Raw genomic sequence first — 27,813 nt, 5'->3', positions numbered from 1 at the left:
CTTCCTTCCTTCCTTCCTTCCTTCCTTCCTTCCTTCCTTCCTTCCTTCCTTCCTTCCTTCCTTCCTTCCTGTCTTTCTTTCCAGATTGCTCACTCAGACCTACCAACATATCTTAGCTTTGATTTTTGCTGCGAAAGAGATTAATGAAAATTCCCTCATCTTACTCAATGTCACCCTGGGCTTCAACATCTTTAATGACTTTTTTAATCCAATATATACATATGAAGCTACAATGGAACTTCTCTCTGCTCCAAATGGATTCATCTCTAACTATAAATGTGGTCTTCAGAATAATCTGATAGCAGTTATTGAGGGACCAGGTTCTATGGTTTTTCTGGATATGGCTACTATCCTGACTTATTACAAGTTTCCACAGGTAAGTTCTTTAAGAAAAACCCAGAGTGAGTTTTTAAACTTTTTACATTTTGTGATATTTCTTTACTTTTATTATGTATTTTGGAGACCTAAAATACAATGGCTGAATGATCTCACCTGAAAATGTAGCAATGTTATTAATGCCAAAGGGGAAAAAATTGTCAGTGGTCCTAACTATTTATCTGTCCCATTTTGCTTGTTTCATTTAGGTTGCATATGCCTCTACTCTAGAGACCAAGAGCCAAACTTCATCTCGTTTCTTCTACTGGATGTTCCCAAATGCTCTCCGCCAGTACAAAGGATTTCTCCAGCTTTTTTTCCATTTTGGCAGGACCTGGGTTGGAGTGCTTTACCTTGATATTAGCAACATAGCCGAGACTTTGTGGAGGAATATTCTTCCCATGTTTTCCAAAAGAGGCGTCTGCTTTGAGTTCATAGAAAAATTACCATCTGGCTTTCTCAGCGAGGATAAAAAAACTGTTCATAGATCCCGTGCAATTTTAAACACGGTTTTCAACAGCACCACTAATATTGTGTTGTTTCATGGAGAATTCACGAGTATATTAAATTTAAGGTTTTTACTCAATTTGTTGGAGTTTAGTAATGCAGTTTATGGTACAAAAAGTCTGGGTGATGACGGCAGATGTTGACTTCTCATCGGTTCTCTTTCAAAGGAGTTGGGACATTAATTTCATGCATGGGGCTCTGTCTTTGTCAGTAAAATCAGTGGAAATATTAGGATTCCAAAATTTTGTTCAGATGAGAAACCCGGCTTTGGACAAAGAAGACAATTTCTTAAAAGAATTCTGGCAACAAATGTTCAATTGTTTTCTCCCAACTTCTTCTGTAAAGGAAGAGGATGACACTATCTGCAATGGAGAAGAGAAACTTGAGAGTCTCCCCATGACCATGTTTGAAACCAGCATGACTGCCCACAGCTACACTGTCTACACAGCTGTCTATGCAATCGCACATGCTTTGCATATTCTGTACTCTTCCCAAGGCCAGCAAAGGACAATGAGGAGGCAGAAATTTCTCAGTCAAGAGTCATGGAAGGTAAGCAGATGACTTAGAACATCTCAGCAGATACAGTACATCGATTCAATCGCAAAGTTTTCTATCAATCTTGTCTTATCCTTACATCTGTCAGATATATAATATCATACATAATATAATATCAGATATAGAGGTAAACCGCTCCAAACTCGATTACAGAAAATATGACTTCAGCAACAGAGTGGTCAATGCCTAGAATGCACTACCTGACTATGTGGTTACTTCCCCAAACCCCCATAACTTTAATCTTAGACTGTCTACTGTTGACCTCACCCCATTCCTAAGAGGTCTGTAAGGGGCGTGCATAAGCGCACTAATGTGCCTACCATCCCTGTCCTACTGTCCCCATTTATTTGTATCCTTATCCTGTTTTCATAATCATGTTTATACTTATATCTGTTATCTTATACTTGTTTGACAAATAAATAAATAAAGTAAATAAATATTTTCTGCTCTTATTATATTATACTACTTGTATTTAGCTGCATATTTCACAAGTGATAGTCACAATGTATTTTCTACATAATAAGAAAATTCTTTATTTTCCTTTCTAGTTTTTGAGTAATCTTAACTTTTAGTTTGTACTGTTTTGAAAATTTGACTGCATTGATTACATGTCTCATTATTGTCAAAAATTTTGGAGATATTTTTTCCTGGAGTTGCAATGCTATTAAGTTATAAACATATTTATTCTATTTGTCAGGTCAATATCAAACTATCCATTTAGGTGATATAATAGCAGCGTTCCAATATCTAAGAGGCTGCCACAAAGAACAGAACAGAATAACAGAGTTGGAAGTGATCTTGGAGGTCTTCTAAAAGAGAGGGTCAATCTATTCTCCAAAGCACCTGAATGCAAGACAAGAAGCAATAGATGGAAACTAATCAAGGAGAGAAGTAAATTAGAATTAAGGGGGAAAAATCCTTATAATTAGAACAATTAATCAGTGGAACAACTTGCCTCCAGAAGTTGTAGGTGCTCCAACACTGGAAGTTTTTAAGAAGAGATTAGACAACTATTTGTCTGAAATGGTCTAGAGCAGGGGTGGGTTCTACTTACCTTTACTACCAGTTCACATCATGCCTGCATGCTTAGATCACTTATGATGATGTCCGGGTCAGTGGGCGGAGCCTTCCGCCGGTTTTACTACCAGTTCTTGCGAACCAGTCCAAACCGGGGGCAACCCACCACTGGTCTAGAATTTCCTGCTTGAGCAGGGAAATGGACTGGAAGACCTCCAAGGTCCCTTCCAACTCTGTTATTCTAAATTAAAATTACAATTTGATTTTCCCCTGAAAAAAATGTGAAACATAATTTTACCTTAGCAAAGACAAACATGTCAATTTCTATATTATAAAGAACATAGCTTATCTTTTTGGCTTTTCTGTATTGTACATCATTCATTACTAATAACTATATAGTTCCCCAATTTACAGGCCTTTGTTGTAATATATGGAAGCTTTAAGTGGAATTTTATTGATTGATTGATTGAATTTATATTGCCGCCTATTTGCACATGGTGACTCAAGACGGCTTACAGAATATAAAACCTCATTTAAAACAATAAAACTAATAAAAAAGAATCAAATCCATTAATAATATCATATCATATCATATCATATCATATCATATCATATCATATCATAACAATACAATACAATACAATACAATACAATACAATACAATACAATACAATACAATACAATACAATACAATACAATAGCTAGTTCAGCAGATCAGCGGATCAAAATTTGAATATATAAAATACTAAAAAAATATTAAAAAATTAAAAATATTTTATAAAAGAGGGAGAAAATTAGGCCAGGCCTGCCTGGTGAAATAAAAAGGTCTTTAAGGCGTGGCGGAAGGTGCGCAGATCCGGGATCTGCAATACAATGCAGTGCAATATAATATAATATAATATATAATAACATCACCCCCACCCCATCACACAAACCATTTAATGGGTTCCATCCTGCTCTGGGTTCACCAGGTCTGCTGGCAGAACAAGGTCTTCAGCACCTTCCAGAAGACTATTAGAGTGGGGGCCATTCTAATCTCTGGGGGAATGATGTTCCAGAGAGAGGGAGCCACCAGGCCCTTCTTCTGGGTCCCACCAAGTGTATCTCACTAGGGAATGGGACCCGCAGCATTCCTCTGATGAGTCGGGTAAATGTGACTGGCAAGAGACGGTCCCTCAGATAACCTGGTCCCAAGCCATGCATTTAATTTCTAAATATTTTACCTGTAATGTATAAAATGTTTAATCTGCTGAATGGCTGGTTTCCATTGTAGTAGCCTGCTGAACGTTTTGAAGGGCAATTAATTACAGTATGGATGTTGATCTAATGAAATCTTTGTACCTTTTTTATCCCCTGTTTCTAAAGCTCCACCATTTTCTCCGGAGCATATCCTTAAATAGCAGTACTGGAGAGATTTCCTTTGATAAAAATGGGGAAATAATTTCTGGCTTTGATATTATAAACTGAATCACATTTCCAAATCAGACATTTCTTAGAGTCAAAGTTGGAAGGATAGATCCAGGAACACTCTCTGACAAACCATTGATTATTTCTGAAGAAAAGATCATTTGGCCCAACCGGTTTAATCAGGTGAGATCCAGCTCATTTCAAAATGGATTGGTTTAATTTTATTATGGCCAGTTATGAATATTCAGGTTCATACATCAATAGAAAGTAAATATATTATCTTCCAAACTTTCTGAAGTAAACTGAACTTCTATTTTTTTTTAAAAAAATGCCTTGAATATATCCTGTTGTATAACAACAGCAGTTTTAATATTACTTCTCAAAGTCTCTCTAACACTCTAGACAATAGTAGCAATTTTTCACCTTATTAAAGCAAACTATACTTAGAGAGTCTATAATTCAACATTTTCAGTGGCAGTAATTTATTGTTAAATTTGCACACTTAGATTTGTGAAGGAGTTCTGGACAGTTTAGATATTAATTTTCATTTAATGCAATGGAAAACTATATAGATAATGAGATAGATAAGAAAAGCTTTAGTATCTTTTTTTTTCTGTGGGCACACTGGCACACATTAAAAATGAAATTCTGTTGCCTGCTCTCAAAAGTATACACCTACATAACATACATATAGGTAAAGATAAAGGTTCCCCTCGCACATATGTTCTAGTCGTTCGCGACTCTAGGGGGCAATGCTCATCTCTGTTTCAAAGCCAAAGAGCCAGCACTGTCCAAAGATGTCTCCATGGTCATGTGGCCGGCATGACTAAATGCCAAAAGCGCACAGAATCCTGTTACCTTCCCACCAAAGGAGGTCCCTATTTTGCATTTTTTATGTGCTTTCGAACTGCTAAATTGGCAGAAGCTGGGACAAGTAAGAGGAACTCACCCCGTTACGTGGCACTAGGGATTCGAACCGCTGAATTGCCGACCTTTCAATCAACAAGCTCAGCGTTTTAGCCACTGAGCTATTAACATACCTATGTATATACCTACAACCTAACATATAAATATTAATCACTGTCCATCTTGAATACATAGTGGAAAGAGGAAGGTTGAGTATTATACTCAGCAAAAAACAAGATAGGTTCCTCTACCGATCAGAAATTGAATTTGATTCTAGAGTAGTTTCAATTGACCAAAAAAGACATTTCGTATTATGATGTCCTGAGTCCCATTTCATCTAGATTGATCTGAGTGTTTCAGGAAACAGTTTGCTTTTAAGTTTGATGAGAGATGATTATTAATTCTTTTCAATTAAACAATTTTATTTTGTTCATGCAACTAGTTTTTCTTTCAACTGTTTTACTTTCCAATGTCACAAAAGTGACTCCCCCCTGAGTAACAGGTGGAATTTGCTTCTGTCAAACTTCCTCATGTGTTTCATATATTAGAATAGAATAACAGAGTTTGAAGGGACCTTGGAGGTCTTCTAGTCCAACCCCATGCTTAGGCAGGAGCCCCTAAACCATTTCAGACAAATGGTTATCCAACATCTTCTTAAAAACTTCCAGCTTTGGAGCATTCACAACTTCTGGAGGCAAGTTGTTCCACTGGATAATTGTTCTAACTGTCAGCAAATTTCTCCTTAGTTCTAGGTTGTTTCTCTCCTTGATTAGTTTCCACCCATTGCTTCTTGTCCTACCCTCAGGTGATTTGAAGAATAGTTTGACTCCCTCTTGTTTGTGGCAGCCTCTGAGATATTGGAACATTGCTGTCATGTCACCCCTAGTCCTTCTTTTCATTAAACTAGACATACCCAGTTCCTGCTACTGTTCTTCATATGTTTTAGCCTCCAGTCCCCTAATCATCTTTGTTGCTCTTCTCTGCAGTCTTTCAAGAGTCTCCACATTTTTTTAAGAAAAAAAGTTTTTTTTTTATTTTATAATCAAACAAATATACAATATAGGCAATCATTCAATATATCATCAAAATACATATCTCTAAACCCAACCTTCAAACCCCCCTCCCCACCCCCCCACCCCCGACTTCCCAGAGCAAAAACAGGACATAGATTTTACCAAACACACGCTAAAATATGCTAGCTTACTGCAAGATTTAAAACTCCCTAAACCCCTTAACTCCCCTTCTACAAATTCATCAACCTCCCTTTTTTATAAACTCCAAATAACATATAATCCAGCCCTATGGGTTTAAAAAACATTAACAAACATTAATAAATCATTCAAACCCTAAAAAACTCTTAATATATCTATAAAGTATTCTTAATTCATTTACTTAGTCATTTTACTCTTCCTCCTACTTTTATTCTCAAGATTCAAATGTTTTAAAAATCTTAATACAACAATAAGTAAACCTTAATTAATCATTAATTTCCGTATTTTTCTCTCAGTCTTTCTTCCTCCCTCCTACTTTCATTTTGAAAAATTTTGAAACATATAATACATTAGCCCTAAGGGTTTTAAAAACATTAACAAACACTAATAAATCATTCAAAACCTAAAAATCTCTTAATACATCTAAATATTCTTAATTCATTTACTTAATCATTTTAATTAATCATTAATGCATCAACAGCTAAACCAGAAAAAGTTGATCTTCCATTCTTCCTTTCTTTCTGTATTTTTTCCAGTCTTTCTTCCTTCCTCCTACTTCTATTTTAAGGAGGTTTTGAATTTTGATTTGAGGTTGATGTATCTTTAAAACTTGTCCCTTTCTTAAAACTATTTCCTCTGATTTAGAGCCCCCATATCGACTCTTCTTGCTTATATGATCATTCAGTTCATTCCTTCATCTGTAAAACCAAAAATTGTCATCAGCTTGCAAAGAAGAGTCCAGTTGTTGCTTTTCAGTTAATTGTGTGAAAGCCTCTGCCAAGTCTTCTTTGTCCTCCAAAACCTCGCAATGTTGGTCATTTTCTACTTCTTTCTGCTCCAAATTATATTTTTGAAAAGTTCTGTCAATTAATTCCAAAAGAGCAGGAAGAAAATTTGAAAGTTCTTGAGAACCAGCCAGTTCCACCTTCTCTGCTTTGATCATAATGTCTCCTGCATTGTCATTGTGCTCTGTAGTTACTTTTGTATCCTCCACCAGCTCTGTAAATTTCCCTTCCAAGATTGCTATTTGGTTGTTCATAGCTGCAGTTTGGTTGTTCATGGCTTCTTTTATAAATTCTGTAAGTTCTCTAATAGAATCCTTCTGGCTCTGTAAATCAATCGGAAATTGTATTTTCTGTGTCATTTCTGACACCACTAGAGAGCCTCCACCACATTCAGAAACTCCTTGCTTAGAAGCCATCTTATTTTAAGAAAAATTTCTTTTCACAGCCATAAAGTCTCTTGAACAGCTTTCACAAATTTATCTGTAATTTATCAAGCAGAATAGTCTTTTCTCCTCCCAGCTCTCAAATCTCTGCAACTTAAATCCAGTCTCTGAGCGCAAGTCTGTTAACAAGCGCTTTCCTTTCTGACTTTCACTTTTACCCACAACAAAGACGCCATCTTCACCTCCAGCTCAGAAAATTCAAATAGAAACAATGTATCCCCGGAGTTAAGCATAGTAGTTGCAAAAGCTTGTCCTCCTGCTTCCATTCTGTCTGCTTCTGAATTCAATTAATCTCCTTTTTGACAGCAGAGTTGGACACGACGTCTGGCTCTGTTTAAAACAGAGTCGCCCTGGATCCGGAGCTTCAGTTGGCTGACCGGGGAGCTCTCACCCTCCAAGCCCCTGGAGTTGTTCCAGGGGCTTAGGGGGAGCTCTACCCTCGCCCACCGGCTCTCCCCTCCTTCTTCTCCCGAAGGAGAGGTTTTCAAGCCGTCTGACAGCTGATTAGCACTGTCAGGACAGCTCCAACGGAATCACGGGGCTGGTGGTCTAAAAAGACCATCCACGACGCCGGCGGTGCCAACCGGAAGTCGAGAGTCTCCACATCTTTTATATCTTATTTATAATAATATATATACATACCTTCATTTATAACATATTGTATATCTTGTTTCAGGAAAATGAGAGAGAATAGAGATCTATGCCATTCATTCCTAGATATGTGCTGCTTGAAAACTCTTTTTCTGTATTACAAACTTTTTTTTTCTTCATTGCTGGACAGGAGCAGCCCCTTTCACTTTGTAATAATAAGTGCCTTTCGGGATACAGAAAGACCAAAATTGAAGGAAAATTGTTTTGCTGTTATGATTGTACTCCATGTCCAAAGGGCAAGATCTCAAACAAAATAGGTAAAAGGGAGGGACAGAGGGAGGGAGGGAGGGAGGGAGGGAGGGGAAGAAGGAAGGAAGGAATGAGAGCAAAAGAAAAAGAAAGAGAGAGAGAGAGAGAGAAAAGAAAGAAAGAGGAAGGAAGGAAGAAAGGAAAGGAAGGAAGGAAGGAAGAAAGGAAGGAAGGAAGGAAGGAAGGAAGGAAGAAAGAAAGAAAGAAAGAAAGAAAGAAAGAAAGAAAGAAAGAAAGAAAGAAAGAAAGAAAGAAAGAAAGAAAGTTCTTTTGAAGAACTATCTGAACAGGAGGTTTTAATGACCAAAGACATGAGCACAAACACAAAAATATTCAGACTGAAATCTGGGAAGGAAAGAAGGAAGGAAGGAAGGAAGGAAGGAAGGAAGGAAGGAAGGAAGGAAGGAAGGAAGGAAGGAGAAAGAAAAAGAGAGAGAGAGAATGAAAGAAAGAAAGAACAAACAAAAAAGAAAGGAAGGAAGGAAGGAAGGAAGGAAGGAAGGAAGGAAGGAAGGAGAAAGAAAAAGAGAGAGAGAGAATGAAAGAAAGAAAGAACAAACAAAAAAGAAAGACAGGAAGGAAGGAAGGAAGGAAGGAAGGAAGGAAGGAAGGAAGGAAGGAAGGAAGGAAGGAAGGAAGATATGTAGCTATAGTTTATCTAAATGAAACAAGACAGTACACTAGTATAAAAAACATGTTTTCATACCAATCTTTTACAACAATATATTATTTAGTAAATTGTTCTATTTGTTTACTATTAATTGACTGGCTTGAACCTAAAGACCTTCTGATGGGCAAAAAGGCTGGGTTTAGAGCAGAATGATTAGTGTTTGACCTTGCTATGATGCTGCAACACCTAGTAGAAATGTATAGCCCTAAATCTATCCATTTTTCTACCGCATTTATTGACTTTAGGTCAGCTCTCAACATAGTAACCAGATCGAAACTCTGGCATAAATTTAAATACACCAAAATAGATAAACCTCTGCTTCTTTGCTAAATAAAATTCATAAAATCACAAGATTGAAAATCAGGTATGGTAAACAAGCATATGTCACTAAGGAAGGGAGTTAGATAGGAATATGTATTGGCCCTAGTTTTATTTTATTTTTATATACAGGTGAAACCCGAAAAATTAGAATATCGTGCAAAAGTTCATTTATTTCAGTAATGCAACTTAAAAGATGAAACTAATATATGAGATAGACTCATTACATGCAAATCGAGATAGTTCAAGCCTTGATTTGTCATACTTTTGATGATTATGGCTTACAGCTCATGAAAACCCCAAATTCACAATCTCAGAAAATTAGAATATTACATGAAATCAATAAAACAAGGATTGTACATAGAACAATATCGGACCTCTGAAAAGTATAAGCATGCATATGTACTCAGTACTTGGTTTGGGCCCCTTTTGCATCAATTACTGCCTCAATGCGGCGTGGCATGGATGCTATCAGACTGTGGCACTGCTGAGGTGTTATGGAAGACCAGGATGCTTCAATAGCAGCCTTCAGCTCTTCTGCATTGTTCGGTCTCATGTCTCTCATCTTTCTCTTGGCAATGCCCCATAGATTCTCTATGGGGTTCAGGTCAGGCGAATTTGCTGGCCAATCAAGCACAGTAATCCCATGGTCATTGAACCAGGTTTTGGTACTTTTGGCAGTGTGGGCAGGTGCCAAGTCCTGCTGGAAAATGAAGTCAGCATCCCCATTAAGCTCGTCTGCAGAAAGAAGCATGGAGTGCTCCAAAATCTCCTGGTAGACGGCTGCGTTGACCCTGGACTTAATGAAGCACAATGGACCAACACCAGCAGATGACATGGCTCCCCAAATCAACACAGACTGTGGAAACTTCACACTGGACTTCAAGCATCTTGCAGTGTGTGCCTCTCCATTCTTCCTCCAGACTCTGGGTCCTTGGTTTCCAAATGAGATGCAAAAGTTGCTCTCATCAGAAAAGAGGACTTTGGACCACTGAGCAACAGACCAGTTCTTTTTTTCTTTAGCCCAGGTAAGACGCTTCTGACGTTGTTTGTTGTTCAGGAGTGGCTTGACGAAGAATACGACATTTGAAGCCCATGTCCAGGATCCGTCTGTGTGTGGTGGCTCTTGATGCACTGACTCCAGTCTCTGTCCACTTTTTGTGAAAGCCCCCAACCCTTTTGAATGGCCTTTTCCTGACAATCCTCTCCAGGCTGCGGTCATCCCTGCTGCTTGTGCACTTTTTTCTTCCACACTTTTCCCTTCCACATAACTTTCTATCAATGTGCTTTGATACAGCACTTTGGGAACATCCAACTTCTTTTGCAATTACCTTTTGAGGCTTTCCCTCCTTATGGAGGGTGTCAATGATGGTTTTCTGCACAACTGTCAGGTCAGCAGTCTTTCCCATGATTGTGATTCCTACTGAACCAGACTGAGAGACCATTTAAAGGCTCAGGAACCCTTTGCAGGTGTTATGGCTTAATTAGCTGATTAGAGTGGGACACTTTGAGCCTAGAATATTGAACCTTTTCACAATATTCTAATTTTCTGAGATTGTGAATTTGGGGTTTTCATGAGCTGTAAGCCATAATCATCAAAAGTATGACAAATCAAGGCTTGAACTATCTCGCTTTGCATGTAATGAGTCTATCTCATATATTAGTTTCACCTTTTAAGTTGCATTACTGAAATAAATGAACTTTTGCACGATATTCTAATTTTTCGAGTTTCACCTGTAAACTCATAGGTTCTTCACTTAAGTGCTTCTACTTTACATTTCCCCAAATTAATGCTGTACCCTACAGTGATTTTAGAAAGGAAGTAGAGGAAAACCTTATGAAACCCTGATCCTGTGACACAGTGGAAACACAACTTGGTTCTTTTGTATTGTCAGTTTACAAACATGTTTGCCATCTCTAGCCTTTTCATCCAAGTTTACAAGTTCTGATAATGTTTATTTGCATTAGTTTGTAGATAATCAAGACAATTCTACCTCTCTCAAAACTACGATTTTTTTTTTTACACCTTTAAGATTCCCTCACAATGGTTGAAAAAATTCATTGACATCAGGGGTTAACTTTGCTTTATTTTATTGCATTTATTTTTATTGGTCAATGATCAAAATAAAGTTTCTGTCCATATAATAACAGTGTGTTCTTTAGTAAGGAAACTCAATTAAAATAAATTGATTCCACTGAAGCTAAATCATAAGAACACTTTAGGTTTTTTAAAATCATATTTTTTTTTTTTGCCTGGTGGGATACCATCAGACAGGGAAAGAATTGAATATGTTTTGACTTAAATATATACATTTGTTTTTTTCCAGATATGGATGATTGCTTCCAATGCCCAGAAGATCAATATCCAAACAATAAACAGGATTTATGCATGCCAAAGCATGTAAGTTATCTATCTTACGGAGACTTGTTGGCAACAGGCTTAGCCACATCAGTTCTTGTGCTTTCTTTTATCACAATCTTTGTGCTAGGGATCTTCTTGAAGTACCACAACACTCCCATCGTCAAAGCCAACAACCGCAGCCTCTCCTACACCCTCCTTATCTCCCTCCTCCTCTCCTTCCTTTGTTCTCTGCTTTTCATCGGTCGGCCGATGAAGATGACGTGTCTCCTTCGACAGACTGCTTTTGGGATCATCTTCTCCGTGGCTGTTTCTTGCATGTTGGCCAAGACCATCACTGTGGTTCTTGCTTTCATGGCCACCAAACCAGGATCAAGGATGAGGACATGGGTTGGGCAAAGACTGGCCCTTTCCATTATTCTCTCCTGTTCTCTTATTCAAAGTACTTTTTGTATGGCGTGGCTTGGAATTTCTCCCCCCTTCCCAGACTTTGACGTGTGGTCCATAAATAGTGAAATAATTATAGAATGTAATGAAGGTTCGGTGGCAATGTTTTATTGTGTTTTAGGTTTTATGGGCTTCCTGGCCTTTGTTAGTTTTATTGCAGCTTTCCTAGCCAGGAAGTTACCAGACACTTTCCAGGAAACCAAGTCAATTACTTTCAGCATGCTGGTGTTTTGCAGTGTCTGGTTGTCTTTTGTCCCTGCCTACATAAGCACCAAAGGAAAATACACAATAGATGTGGAGATCTTTGCCATCTTGGCCTCTAGTGCTGGGCTCCTGGCTTTTATCTTTTTCCCCAAATGTTACATCATTATAATTAGACCAGATCTTAACAAACGGGAGCAATTAACAAAAAGAGTGAATTAAACTATATTGTCACTAATTTTTTTTCTCTAGTTATAGAAATACAATAGTCCGTGACCTTTTAATTGCTCCTAACATATCTATCTTGTCAAAGTATGGCATTCTATATATTGACATTATTATTGTAGTAATAAGAAGGAAGTTGTGTGTGTTACTTTTTTCCTTTCCTTTTCTTTCTTTCTTCTTTTTGTAATATCTGAAATGGACCTTGACATCAAAGACTCTACAACACACTCCATATTCAGTTTTGTTATCATGGTACAATTTAAATGGTCTTGTCTGTGTGTTCTTTACTGGTCATGGTTCAAGTATTCTAGGGGACACTGTCTTTATTTTAGTTGAAAAAAAGTTGCTCTAACTTTACAAAACAGTCACAGTTTTGTTACTTATTGTCAAGATCAGAGGTGGGTTTCAGCAGGTTCTGACTAGTTCTGGAGAACCGGTAGTGGAAATTTTGAGTAGTTCAGAGAACCAGTAGTAAAAATTCTGACTGGCCCCACCCCCATCTATTCTCTGCCTCCCAAGTCCCAGCTGATTGGGGGGAAATGGGGATTTTGCAGTATCCTTCCCCTGGATTGGGAAAGGAATGGAGATTTTACAGTATCCTTCCCCTGGAGTGTGGTGGGAATGGAGATTTTACAGCATCTTTCCCCTGCCATGCCCACCAAGCCACGCCCACAAAGCATGCCATGCCCACCAAGCTATACCCACAGAACTGGTAGTAAAAAATTTTGAAACCACCACTGGTCAAGATCTACTTTCAAGCTAAATTTTTCCATTCAAACTGATAAATCTCATTTCATTTTCTGTGACCTACTTACTGTGTCCTGAGTTCAAATATTACTTATGTTGTCATTTTTTTAAAAAAAAAAATCAGCATGGTGCCAGCTCAGTTCACTCTAAACCAGTTCTTTCTCAAGGAATTAATTTCTGGCTACAATTAAATTTTTAAATTTTACTACTACGATAGCTTATTGATTTGGCATATTTTATTGATATTAAAAGAACATCTGGCACTTCAACATAGAAAGCATATTTTGTAATCAATTACATCATGGTTTTTTTCATATTTGCACTGTGTCTGTTCTTTTCAATAAAAGTCATTTTCCATCTCCTAGTTCAATTAGTGCTTCATTACATGGTTGGCAAAGGTTTAGATGATAGTATGGAAGAGGACATGAAGGGGGAAAAATAATATTCTCCTTCTCTATATAATTTACTAGCTGATAACCCAGAGTTGCCCGGGTATTTATTTATCGCAATCCTGTATTAGACAGGAAGAGCAACTTCACCTTGAGCCCTGATTTCAGCGATAATTAAATTAGTTAAAAATGTTTTCCCTGTGCCCCCAGAAGCATTAAGTAAAATGATACCACCTTGTTGTTTTCTTAGATAATCCATGATCATTTGGTATGCTTTTTTTCTGATCTTGATTTAGAAGTGGCTTCTTGTCTGCGATATATGCACTAAGCTGTTTGACGTTGTAGTTGTTTTCTCTTATGTAACCTTGTGAAGTATGCCATGTCAGTCTCGTAGTGGTGATCATGGCCATATATTTGTCCTCAGAATAGCCTTTGAAAATGAACACACGCACGCACACATGCATGAATCTGTGTGCATGCATAATGCTGCAGCTAGCATATACTGTATTTTTCGCTCCATAAGACACATTTTTTCCCCAATAAGTGGGTGGAAATGCCTTTGCGTCTTATGGAGTGAATATTGCATCACGATGCTGGTCCTTTGGTGAATAGCAGCCAGGCCATGGCAACGGGGTCCTTTTGCAGTGCTGAACCCCGCCTCTTCTGTCTTTGTCATTGCCCGCTTCTTCTGTCTCTTTTAGGCAGAGCTGGCACATGAGAGGACACCTATCTGTGGTCTTCTCAGGCTTCGGTTCAGAATATTTTTTTTCTTGTTTTCCTCCTCTAACCCTATGTGCGTCTTATGGTCAGGTGCGTCTTATGGAGCAAAAAATGTGGTAATTTATTTTTATTTATTTTGTATTTTTATTTATTTTAATTAGATTTGTATGCCGCCCTATCTCCATAGGACTCAGGGCGGCTCACAACAATTAAGATATACAATCTCAATCCAAGTAAGAAACTTGTTAAAATACATATTAAATGCATATTAAAATACATTAAAAATCAAAACCCCATCGGTCCAGGTAATACCAAATAAGCCCTTCTTTTAGCTAAATCTCTGTGCAGATTTCCACTTAGCACTTTTTCTTAAACAATAACTGGGTAATATACTATTTTCTCCAATTTCCAATATTTCAGGTTTTGACATGCAGTCCATACTGTAATCAGTGAAATAATTGTTGAATGTAATGAAGAATAAGTTGCAATGTTTCATTCTGTTTTAGCTTTTATGGGTTTCCTGGTCCTTATTAGTTTTTATTGTAGCTTTCTTATCTAGGAAGCTACCTGACGCTTTCCAGGAAACCTAACCTATTATCTTCAACACGCTTGTTTTTGCACTGTGTGTTTGTTTTTTGCCCCTGCATATTTGAGGGCAAGGGCACATACATGGCAGGTGTGAAGCTATCTGGTCCTCCAATTCCGATTTCCTGGCTTTTCCCCCAAATGCTACATCATTACAATGAGGCCTGATCTCAACTAAAAAGAACATTAAAAAGATTGAATTCAATTGTTTTGTCATCAACATTTTCCTTTCATTTGGGGGGGAAGGGTCAGGGGTGTAACCATCATTAGATTGTTTGTTCTGTGCCTCTCAAGTAGCACTTTTGAGCAGTGTTTTAATGGACATTTGATGAGCATTTATCATTATAGCATTTCCATATTATGAGGAGTTTGAGCAAAATATGGTTTCAGCTGGTGCAGTGACTGAAGTTAAAATGGCAACTATATGTCTAGGGAGATTCTCAGTCATCCAGGTCATGGTTGAGGTCAAAGAGGCCATCTATGTCAAAATTGAACAGCCCTCTCTCAAAAGAGGGGGAGGGATATGACATCATCTATCTCCAGTCTACAACGCAGTCCTTTCAACAGTTCCAAGAAGGCTCCACATCCATTTTCACCACTCTGGTGACCCTGACGACACAGATAAACCTCCAGGTGGCCTTAACAACTTTCTAAAAAGAATGCAAATGACCATCTGTCTGCAAAGAGTATAAATCCTTCCCTTCCCACCATCTAGTCAGAGCTGAAGAAGCTTCTTGGTTGAGAAGCGAAACATCTTAAAAAAAAAAACAGAAAGTCCAGCTGCCTTTTGAAAAAGCACCTTTGACACAATGGCAATGACAGATGACCTGCTGTTCCACAGGATCATGCATTAGACAGTTGAGTGTTGGCCTGGCAATTGAGCAGCTTAGCATAGCTGTTGTTGTTGTTAGTTGCGAAGTCGTATCCAACCCATCACAACCCCATGGACAACGTTCCTCCAGGCCTTCCTGTCCTCTACCATCCTATGGAGTCCATTTAAGCTCACACCTGCTGCTTCAGTGACTCCATCCAGCCACCTCGTTCTCTTCTCTGTCATCCCCTTCTTCTTTTGCCCTCAATCTTTTCCAGCATTAGGCTCTTCTCCAGTGAGTCCTTCCTTCTCATTAGGTGGCCAAAGTATTTGAGTTTCATCTTCAGGATCTGACCTTCTAAAGAGCAGCCAGGGTTGATCTCCTCTAGGACTGACCAATTTGATTGCCTTGCAGTCCAAGGGACTCACAGGAGGCTTCTCCAGCACCATAGTTCAAAGGCCTCAATTCTTTGGTGCTCAGCCTTTCTTATGGTCCAACTTTCACAGCCATACATTGCAACTGGGAAAACCATAGCCTTGACTATATGCACTTTTGTTGGCAGGGTGATGTCTCTGCTTTTTAGTATGCTGTCTAGATTTGCCATGGCTTTCCTCCCCAGGAGCAAGCGTCTTTTTTTTTTTAAAAAATTTGATTTATATGCCACCCTTCTCCGAAGACTCAGGGCGGCTTACAATGTGCTCAGCAATAGCCTTCATCCTTTTGTATATTTATACAAAGTCAGCTTATTGCCCCCACAACTGGGTCCTCAATTTACCTACCTTAGAAAGGATGGAAGGCTGAGTCAACCTTGAGCCTTGGCGAGATTCGAACCCTGCAGTAATTGCAGGCAGCTGGTCTTAATAACCAGCTTAATAACAGGGTGCCTTAAACCCCTGTACTACCAAGGCTCTTTTAATTTCTTGGCTGCAGTTCCCATCTGCAGTGATCTTGGAGCCCAGGAAAATAAAATCTGTCACTATCTCCATTTCTTCCCCATCTATTTGCCAGGATAGCATAGCTGAGCAAGGAACAAAGTTGATAGATGGGCAGCCCGAAGAGCAAATAAGGGGCCCACTGAAGAAGCAGAGAAGAGATGCGGAACTGAGCTGACAGCTGATCTATCAGTGGTGGCAGCAATGCAGAAGAATCCCTAAGGAAAGGACCTCAGAATTTAATGGCTGCACCAATGGGCCCAGAGGCTGACTCCCAGAGACAACTGAAGGTGATAGCTGAAACTGACCTCAACAAGTGCTACCAGATCTGTTGGAGAGAGGTGGAAAGCTTGCATTGGGAGCTGAGGTCCCCTAAAATGATAGGAATAGTGACTACTATCATAGAATAGTATAGAGGTCACTGCTGTGAATTTAGAGCATAGGGATCACTGCTGTGAATTTAGGAGTGAATGTTTGGCATCCCTCTCTCTGGGTGAGAATCAGGGATAATATTATGTTAGGCCAGTCTTGGGATGATTGAATATGAACTGGGTTGGAGATGAGGGAGAGTTTCTTCTGATACTGAGAGCTAATACAGAAGTGCCCTAGGAGCTTCTTCCTCTCACATTTCCCTGACTGAGTGATTGAGTTGGAAGCCACAGGTTGGGATATGTATGGCTATGAACATGGAAGAGAGGAAGGCGTGGGAGGGATAAGAGCAAGCTATAAGATCCCAATAGTGATAGATGGAGGAAAATAATTGCTGGATTCAACCATTCAGCTGGATTGCACAAAATAGGGACCAAAACACCTTGAAGAAACTCTTAGTTTTCTCAGATCTAATTGAAGGCCCTAATCTAGGCATGGGAGGTTTAACATAAGAAGAAGAAAAACTACTCTCCTTTTTCTGATTCTGTTATGCCTATGGTCACATATTTCATCTCCATAATGCTTAAAAGATTAAAAGCTCCACAATGCTTAAAAAGCTTAAAAGCTCCATAATGCTTAAAAGAAATAACACCACTGTGTCCTTCTTTAAGCCCTGGTATTAATAAAGCTTGCTCACTATAGAAGTTAAGGGTTCAATGCATTGTCATCTGCTTGATGTAGGACTTTGGAGAAACAAGGACTTTTGTTTGTTGTTTCCTTCAAGTCTTTGTTGACTCTTGCTGCCTGGAAAATCTCTGCAGGGTTTTTTGGCAAAGTTTTTTTTTTTGGGGGGGGGGTTTGAAGTGTTTTGCCGCTACTCCTCCTTCCTAGAGATGAGAGAGGACTGCCCCAAGATCACCTAGCAGACTTTGTGTCTAAGCCAGGACTAGAACTAATGGTCTCCTAGTTTTTACTCTAGTGCAGTGATGGCGAACCTATGGCACATGTGCCAGAGGTGGCATGTAGAGCCCTCTCTGTGGGCACACTTGCCATCGCCAGCTGCTCTTCCAGATTCTGTCACACACATGCATACCAACCAGCTGATCTTCATGCGAAGACCAGCTGGCTGGCGCACATGTGTGTGACAGAACCCAGAAGAGAGCAGCTGACTGCCACGCATGTGCAGTGGCCAGCTGCTCTCTTCTGGGTTCTGACGTTCCAGCACGTGCTCCAGTTTCGGCACTCAGTGCCGAAAAGGTTAGCCATCACTGCTCTAGTGTCTTCACCACTACACCAAACTGGCTTGTTAACAAGGATTTACGCATAATTAAAAGAAAGTAACTATTGGTAATCCTGTAGCAGGGGTGAAATGCTCTGAAATCTGCTACCAGTTCACGCAGCACAGCTGATTGTTGCACAGCTGTTCATCAGAACTTTTTTTTTACTTTTTAAACATTTTTTTACTACCAGTTCGGGCAAACCTGCCCGAACCGGTAGCATTTCACCACTGTCCTGTAGGTAATACAGCAGTTTTTGCAATGTTTTGCAAGATTCCTTGGGAAAGGGAGGGAAAGGACTCTCTTCTTTAACCAGTGCAAGCAGGTCAATGTGTTTGTCTTACACATTTCTTTCATTTCTAGCTTGTGCATATTTTTTGGCTTCAAATGGCCACAGACGTCTTCATTTCTGCATTGTACTTTATTGCTATGTAGGACTAGCTGGCCATATCTGCATGAAGAAAAGAACATTATTGTCCTACCACAACTAACATTAGTGTAAAACAACAACAACAACAACAACAACAACAACACCAAATATGAAAGAGATATATAATGTAAAATATATCAACAACCAAGATCAAGACCTGGAGTTGAAAACGACTTGGCTTTTTTTTTCCCTGAAAATTTCACAACTATTTCAAGAAAAATAACTTTTTTTTAAGAAATTGGCTTTTCTATTGCATCTTCCTTTGGGAGTGGTCATTACAAATGTTGCCTGTGTGATTGCATCAGGGGAATAAACTGAAAAGGAAAAAAACATGTTTTCTTCCATAATACTGCAAATAATAAAACACAGTTAAGATGTGATCCATCAGCCTTATTTCTGTGATCTTAATTCTTTTCTCCCTTGACTTTGGACATTCGCTGACATTACCAATTTCTAAAGAATTGGTATTCAAAACTAAAGAGTCAATGATCTCGTCTAACTGCTGGAATTTTGAATGCAAAACAGTTGTGATCCACCTGTGCAGAAGCAAGCAAATTGTTCCAACCTTTCTTGATTTGCTTCTGAAATCTGGCTATAGAGTGTTAAAAAATATTTGACCAAAAGTGTGTGAAATGAGTAGCTTTTTTACAGGAAGATGTATATGTTTTTAACCATTGGAGTGTTGATCTTGGCTTCCCTCCCGGCAAGTGTTTGCAAGATTCCTTTCGCAAAATGTACTACAAGTGACCCTAGTCCCATTCTTCATAAATACCATGAACCAAGTGAACTCATTCTTGGTGGCATCGTTTCCCAGAGCTTTGTTGCTTCTGAGGAGATCACATTCAAAAGACATCCCTTTCCAGAAAAATTATTTTCCAATTGAATTACAGATTACTGATCCAGAGCTATCAACATATCTTGGCTCTGGTTTTTGCTGTAAAGGAGATTAATGCAGACCCTACCCTCTTAACCAATATCACTTTGGGTTTCAACATTTATAACAACTATTTTGATCCAAAGCTTACATATGCAGCTACAATGGAAATTCTCTCCACACCGGGAAGATTCATCCCAAATTATAAATGTGATTTCCAGAACAATCTGGTAGCAGTCCTTGGAGGACCTAACTCAAATGATTTTCTTCATATAGCAACTATTCTGAGTAAATACAAGATTTCACAGGTAGTTCATGACATCATGACAGAGGAGAAACTGAAGAAGTCCTTCACAATTCCTTGATGCAAAAGATTAAGATTTTTTTGGTTGCAGAACTCTTATTTGAACACTAATTAAAAAAAAGAAAAAAAAAGCTAAAAATGAACTCTATAAGGGAGACTATGTGAAATAAGCCAAACTATGGAATACACTGATCTATATTTTACCATAATAACTATGTGAATTAAATATTTTAATATTTATTAGTATTAACAGGCTTCAGTTTAGCTGCTTATAAGATACATATATTAAATTAATATCAGGATCATGTGATTTCAGTCAAAGATAGTCTTAGAAACATACTGACAAAAATAAGGCTAGGCTTCTATTGTTGTTAGTTGCGAAGTTGTGTCCGACTCATCACGACCCCATGGACAACTTTCCTCCAGGCCTTCCTGTCCTCTACCATCCTCTGGAGACCATTTAAGCTCACACTGACTGCTTCAGTGACTCCATCCAGCTACCTCATTCTCTGCCATCCCCTTCTTCTTTTGCTCTCAATCGTTCCCAGCATTAGGCTCTTCTCCAGTGAGTCCTTCCTTCTCATTAGGTGGCCAAAGTATTTGAATTTCATCTTCAGGATCTGGCCTTCTAAAGAGCAGTCAGGGTTGATCTCCTCTAGGACTGACCGGTTTGATCACCTTGCAGTCCAAGGGACTCACAGAAGTCTTCTTCAGCACCATAGTTCAAAGGCCTCAATTCTTTGGCGCTCAGCCTTCCTTATGGTCCAACTTTCACAGCCATACATTGCAACTGGGAAAACCATAGCCTTGACTATATGCACTTTTGTTGGCAGGGTGATGTCTCTGCTTTTTAGTATGCTGTCTAACTTTGCCATAGCTTTCTTCCCCAAGAAAGGGGAGCAAGCGTCTTTTAATTTCTTGGCTGTAGTCCCCATGTGCGGTGATCTTGAAGCCCAGGAAAATAAAATCTGTCACTACCTCCATTTCTTTCCCATCTATTTGCCAGGAATTGAGAGGGCTGGGAGCCATGATCTTAGTTGCTTATAACATAGATACATTAAATTAATATCAGGGTCATGTGATTTCAGTCAAAGGACAGTCTTAGAAACATACATTTTAAAAAAATAAGTCTAAGCTACTATTCTTTTTTCTTTTTTTAATTTGATTTATATGCCGCCCTTCTCCGGAAACTCAGGGCGGCTTACAATGCGTTAAGCAATAGCCTTCATCCTTTTGTATATTTATACAAAGTCAGCTTATTGCCCCCACAAACTGGGTCCTCAATTTACCTACCTTAGAAAGGATGGAAGGCTGTGTCAACCTTGAGCCTTGGAGAGATTCGAACCAGCAGTAATTGCAGGCAGTTGTGTTAATAACAGGGTGCTTAGACCACTGTACTATCAAGGCTCTTTCTCAAATGAATCTTTCTCTAGCTTCTTCTTCTTCTTTCACACTTTCTTTTTCTTAGCTTGCATATACTTCTGCTCCAGAGACAAGCGGACCAAATCAAGCAATTCCCTTCCATTGGATGTTCCCAAATGTGGATTACCAGCATCATGGAATTCTCCAACTATTGCTACATTTCAAATGGACATGGATCGGAGTGTTTTATGTTGGTATTGGCAGTCAAACTGAAACATTCCTTTGGAAAATATTACCCTTATTTTCACAGCACGGGGTCTGCTTTGATTTTATTAGGGAGTTAAGAGACAAGGGTTTAAGTGAAGCCCAAGCTGTTGCATTGTCAGCAATTCCAAATATAAGTCTTGCATGGCAAAGCACAGCGAATACAATTATCTTTCATGGAGAATATAAAGGGATAATATATTTGTGGATTCTACTTGAGGTTTCGGCATTTCATCGTTTGTCGGAGAAAGCAAAGGTCTGGATCATGACAGCAGATGTGGACTTTACATCAGCCCTGTTTCAAAGAAACTGGAGCGTGGATTTCCTTCATGGTTCTATATCCTTGGCAGTTCAATCTAAGGAAGTGTCAGGGTTCCAGAGATTTGTTCAGATGAGGAATCCTATTTTGCATAAACGAGATGGCTTCCTGAAAGAGATCTGGCAGCAGTTATTTAATTGTGTGATTCCAAACTTTTCCACTGAGTCAGTGGACCAGAATATCTGCACTGGAGTGGAAAGATTGGAGGATCTTCCCATGACTGTTTTTGAAGCAAGGATGACAGCCCACAGTTACTGTGTCTACAATGCTGTCTATGCTGTTGCACATGCTTTGCATGCCCTGTATTCATCCATAGACCAGCAAAGATCGGGGGTGATCTGGAAACTCCTTAAACAACAGTCATGGAAGATAAATCTCTTCATCAGAATTGTGCAAGATACATTGCCGTATCTTTTGATGCAAAGCAAAATTATAAACCCATTTTGTTTTACTGAATCCTGATGTTTGCGACCTGAAAGTGTCATGTTTCCATTAATAATAACAGTAACAGAGTTGGAAGGGACCTTGGAGGTCATCTAGTTCAACCCCCTGCTCAAGCAGGAGACCTGTACTAGGGATTCGAACCACCGAACTGCCGACCTTTCTTATCGACAAGCTCAGTGTCTTAGCCACTGAGCCACCTGGTCAGGCTTAAGATTCTTGGCAGCAGTGGGATTATATCAAGAGCCAATGGCTTCTTCCTGTTGAGTGCATATATTAAAATCCGAGGCTAAAGCTTATCTGCAAAGCAAAAAGTTGATGTGAGGTTGAGGTGAGGTGTCCAGTGCTTTGTCTTCTACACATCCCTATGACTATCATTAAGTGTTGTACCTTATGATTCTTGACGAATGTATCTTTTCTTTTATGTACTGAGAGAGTATGCACCAAAACAAATTCCTTGTGTGTCCAATCACACTTGGCCTATTCTATTCTATTCTATTCTATTCTATTCTATTCTATTCTATTCTATTCTATTCTATTCTATTCTATTCTATTCTATTCCATTTTTTTTGTTTAAAAAAAAGTTAACATTTTTTGCTTTCATTTCTACAATTGTTTTAAATCCCAATTCTCATCCACTACAATTCTGGTCTCATAAAATTTGTTCCAATCTGGAAGTGAATTATTTCTTCTTTTTACATTTCAATCTCTACTCCTTGTTTGACCCTCAACTGTTACAATTAAGATTTTCCAAAATATCTTGTTGTGGGAGTTTCATCACCGGAAGCTTTCAAGAAGAGACTGGACTGCCATCTGTCAAAAATGGTGTAGGGTCTGCTTGGGTGGGGGGTTGGACTAGATGTAGGTCATCTAGTCCAACTCTGGTCCCTTCCAACTCTATTAATCTGTATCTATTAAAAAAGATACTACTATAAATCTAGCAATTGTTAAGATCATTATGTAGATACCTTCTTATTTATTTATTTATTTGTCAAGCATGTATGAGAAAATAAGTATAAGTATAAACATAACATATAAACATATATAAACAGGTATAAGTATAAACATAAGAAATGATTACGAATAAATGGGAACAGTAGGACAGGGACGGTAGCAGTGGTGGGTTGCCCCCAGTTCGCACCGGTTCTATAGAACCAGTAGTAAAACCAGCGGGAGGCTCCGCCCACCGACCCCGATGTCATCAGAATGCTTCTGCACATGCAAGAGTACTCACACGAGGCCCCATTGGAAACCGGTAGTAAAGGTAAGTAGAACCCACCCCTGGATGGTAGGCATACTGGTGTGTTTATGCACGCCCCCTTACAGACCTCTTAGGAATGGGGTGAGATCCACGGTAGACAGTTTAAGGTTAAAGCTATGGGGGTTTGAAGCAGTTTTGAAATTCAACTTTTTTTTACTACCAGTTCTGTGGGCGTGGCTTGGTGGGCATGGCTTGGTGGGTATGGCAGGGGAAGGATACTGCAAAATCCCCATTCCCTCCCCACTCCTGAGGTAAGGATATTGCAAAATCTCCATTCCCACCCACTCTGGGACCAGCTAGAGGTGGTATTTGCCAGTTCTCCAAACTACTCAAAATTTCTGGTACCGGTTCTCCAAACTATTCAAAATTTCCGCTACTGGTTCTCCAGAGCCTGACAGAATCTGCTGGATTTCACCCCTGGTTTGAAGATGTAACAACAGAGTCAGGTAGTGCATTCCAGGCATTGACCACTCTGTTGCTGAAGTCGTATTTTCTGCAATCGAGTTTGGAACTACGCCGCCTATGGTCTGACCTAAGTTTAGTACACAAAATTGTCTGCGACAACCTCCTACCTGTCAATGACTTCTTCAGCTTCAACCGCAATAATACATGGGCAAATGATAACTTCCTATATATTAATTAAGACATTTTAGATTTGCACAAGAATGTCATGTTTTGTCCATTAGAAATAAATATATGTTTAAGAAATTGTGGGAATCGTACTCAGAGATTAAGCTCACAAAACATTAATGATCATTTTTTAGAATGATAAGAAGCCTAAAATTCTACTTCCACCAAAAACAATGATGCAAATAGGAGTATTTGTTTGCTTGAATTCACCATGCTTTTTCCCCCCTAACTTTTTCCTCTTTCCTGTCTAGCTTCACCATTTCCTGAGAGGAGTTTCATTTAATAACAGTGCCGGAAAAAATATTTCCTTTGATGATAATGGTGAACTCAGAGGTGGATTTGATATCATAAACTGGGTCACATTCCCAAACCAGTCCTTCCTTAGAGTTAAGGTGGGAACCATTGATCCAGACCCACTCTCACATCACCTGCTGACCATCAGAGAAGATGACCTCAACTGGCCCACCTGGTTCAATCAGGTAGAAATCCCTGTCATGTCCAGTTTGATGTATTACTTTGCCCAATATTACAAGGAGGTTCACATAAAACTAAAGAAAATTGAATTCAAGTGATTATACTGATAAAGTGTCTTGACTTAACTGTCTTGCCTAAGAACAGAAATTTTGGGTATGTCAAGGACTACCTGTATTCTATTTTGCCTTGTTTTGTTTCAGTCAACATTCATTCATGTTGATGAATCTGAGTCCTTCTATAGATAGGTTCAATATCCATATGATATTTGAGGTACAATCAGTGGTGGGATTCAAATTTTTTTACTACAGGTTCTGTAGTGTGGCTTGGTGGGCGTCGTGTGGCTTGGTGAATGTGGCTTGGTGGGCGTGGCAGGGGAAGGATACTGCAAAATCCCCATTCCCTCCCCATTCCTGGGGGAGGGATACTGCAAAATCTCCATTCCCACCCCACTCCAGGGGAAGGATACTGTAAAATCTCCATTCCCATTCCACTCTGAGGCCAGTCAGAGTGGTATTTGCCAGTTCTCCAAACTAGTCAAAATTTCCGCTACCGTTTCTCCAGAACCTGTCAGAACCTGCTGGATTTCACCACTGGGTACAATTGGTAGGCTAGGTGACAATTTGTACAGTGGGACCCAACCTGTACACTTTTGGAGGGTAATTTCAACTCTGATGACAACCACAGGTTAACTTTTCAATAATAAAAGATGTGTCATTAAGTTCATAGTGTAGGGGAACTACAAGAAGCACTGTCTGCAACAGATGAAACATCTAGTTGATATCTAGACTAAGGAGTTCATCTTCTTTTAGCCTGATGGAATTAGTTTTATGAGTTATTGGCCTGGAATTATTTATGTTTCTGAATGCTGTTTTATTTTTTTGTACCCTACAGTATGACTATCATTAAGTGTTATACCTTATGATTCTTGATGAATGTATCTTTCCTTATGTACACTGAGAGCGTATGCACCAAGACAAATTCCTTGCGTGTCCAATCACACGGCCAATAAAAAATTCTATTCTATTCTATTCTATTTAAGTAAGAAAGGTTAGAAAGTTGCTATTTAGCACCACAATCTCAAAATGCTGTAATGACAATCTGTGAATATAATTTCCAAATATATTAAACAATTTTTATTTCCTTCATGGGCAGGCATCACCTCTTTCCTTGTGTAATGAGAATTGCTCTTCAGGTTACAGAAAGACTTCAGTAAAAGAAAAACCATTTTGCTGCTATGATTGTATCCCATGTCCCCAGGGAGAGATCACAAATCAGACAGGCAAGAGAAACTATGAAAGATACTGGATGTCCTCGATCACTTATCACCCTCAATTTCCTAACCATGTATAATTGTTCACAAAGATTGAGTATCAGGTCAATGTGTAAATAGCGATGACGGCAATATTGAATATATCCTGTATTAAGGCATTTTTGAAGTCCTTCCTACCTTTAGTTCAATTCAATGTGAATAGTTTATCTTTTTCATTGGATCATAAATACCTTTGAGATATTTATGCTTTTTTTAAAAAAAAAACAAATAAAATGACCCTTTGTTAATTATTTTCATCCATATTTGGGTGGATTATGGATGAAATCCCCATGACGTGAGTATGCTATTACTAAGGTTAGTCACATAATCAACCAAACATTCAGACTGGATTTGACATTTTGTCTATCTATCGAGTATCTCTCAAGGACTTTGTATAGGCAGATATGGATGCTTGATGGTGTTACAGATATTGTCACAGGATGTAAGATATTCCAAGTAAAGCTGCCTCTTGCAATTTACTGATGATGAATTTGTCAATGCCAATGGGATTCAAGTGGTGCTCCAGTTGTTTTGGGACTGGATGAAAGGAATCTTTTACTATTGGTATTACCTTTGCTTTCTTTTGCCACAGTCATTCAATTATTCATATTATTATCTCTTTTATTCATTAAACATGAAGCTCAGTCAACTGAACATTTGAAAATGTATCACAAATACTATTGACTGGCACTAACGGTTGATACAGGTTGCTGCCAACATCCTAGGTATCAACCAATTATTTTTTAAAGATGTATGATATTCCGAGTAGCACAGGTTTTTTTTGCGGTTCCGCTGGTGTTATTGCAGGAAGCTGCAATTTCTTGATGTATTTTATAAAATTCTTGGACATGATACCAAGTGCCCCGATGACAATGGGTATTACTGTTGTTGTTGTTGTTGTTGTTGTTGTTGTTGTTGTTGTTGTTGTTATTGTTATTATATACATTTGTTCACAACTCAACACTCTGTTTCCCAAAGATTAATTTGTTTAAGTACACATTTACAACATATGTGTTTTATATCTTTATTCTGAGACTGGTGGTCTATCAACCATTTCTTATTTTCAACTTATATTTACTTTTGCAGATATGGACCAATGCTTCCAGTGCCCAGCAGATCAGTATCCCAACAATAAAAATAATTTCTGCCTTCTCAAATACATAACTTATCTCTCTTATGAAGAAACATTAGGAAGCAGCTTGATGACAGTGGCCGTTATTCTTTCTTTTACCACAATTTCTGTATTAGGAGTATTCTTGAAGCACCACAACACTCCTATCATTAAGGCCAACAACCGCAGCCTCTCCTACACCCTCCTCATCTCCCTTCTCCTCTCCTTCCTTTGTCCTCTGCTTTTCATTGGCAGACCCATGACAGTGACCTGTCTCCTTCGACAGACTGCTTTTGGGATCATCTTCTCAGTGGCTGTTTCTTGTATATTGGCCAAAACCATCACTGTGGTTCTTGCTTTCATGGCTACCAAGCCAGGATCAAAGATGAGGACATGGGTTGGGAAAAGACTGGCCCTTACCATTGTTCTCTCCTGCTCCCTCATTCAAACCCTTCTTTGTACTGTGTGGCTGGCCACCTCACCCCCTTTCCCAGACTTTGATATGCACTCCTTCATTTCTGAAATTGTTGTGGAATGCAATGAAGGGTCAGTTGTCATGTTTTATAGTGTCTTGTCTTTTATGGGCTTCCTGGCTATGGTCAGTTTTATTGCAGCTTTCTTAGCTAGGAAGTTACCAGATGCTTTCCAGGAAACCAAATCCATCTCATTCAGCATGCTTGTTTTTTGCAGTGTCTGGTTGTCCTTTGTCCCTGCCTATGTGAGCACCAAAGGGAAATACACAGTAGCTGTGGAGATCTTCTCCCTCTTGGCCTCCAGTGCTGGGCTTCTGGCTTGTGTCTTTTTCCCCAAATGTTACATCATCATTGTGAGGCCTGATCTGAATAAAAGGCAGCATCTAATAAAGAGAATTATTTAA

The 27,813-nt window shown here is 38.9% G+C and overlaps 1 protein-coding gene across 1 annotated transcript; it reads left to right on the top strand.

Annotated features, from left to right (window-relative positions):
* Positions 1-232: 232 nt before the first annotated feature.
* LOC139317639 (vomeronasal type-2 receptor 26-like) lies at positions 233-27,813 on the top strand. The gene is made up of 4 exons (XM_070944723.1): positions 233-376; positions 1,228-1,431; positions 25,669-25,795; positions 26,912-27,813. Exons 1-4 carry the CDS (start codon positions 233-235, stop codon positions 27,811-27,813), a joined length of 1,377 nt encoding a protein of 458 aa, XP_070800824.1.

The sequence above is a fragment of the Pituophis catenifer genome, unplaced genomic scaffold (assembly GCF_029215685.1).
Source record: "Pituophis catenifer annectens isolate HBS135680 unplaced genomic scaffold, rPitCat1.0.hap2 SCAF_5, whole genome shotgun sequence".
NCBI lineage: Eukaryota > Metazoa > Chordata > Lepidosauria > Squamata > Colubridae > Pituophis > Pituophis catenifer.
This window is presented reverse-complemented; position numbering and strand designations above follow the sequence as displayed.

Excerpts from the sequence above, each read along its gene's own strand:
- LOC139317639 (XM_070944723.1), top strand. The coding sequence starts at position 233 with ATGGAACTTCTCTCTGCTCCAAATGGATTCATCTCTAACTATAAATGT. Across the intron at positions 377-1,227 it reads CTTATTACAAGTTTCCACAG|GAAGAGGATGACACTATCTG; the intron begins GTAAGTTCTTTA and ends TCTTCTGTAAAG. Across the intron at positions 25,796-26,911 it reads AGAGATCACAAATCAGACAG|ATATGGACCAATGCTTCCAG; the intron begins GCAAGAGAAACT and ends TTACTTTTGCAG.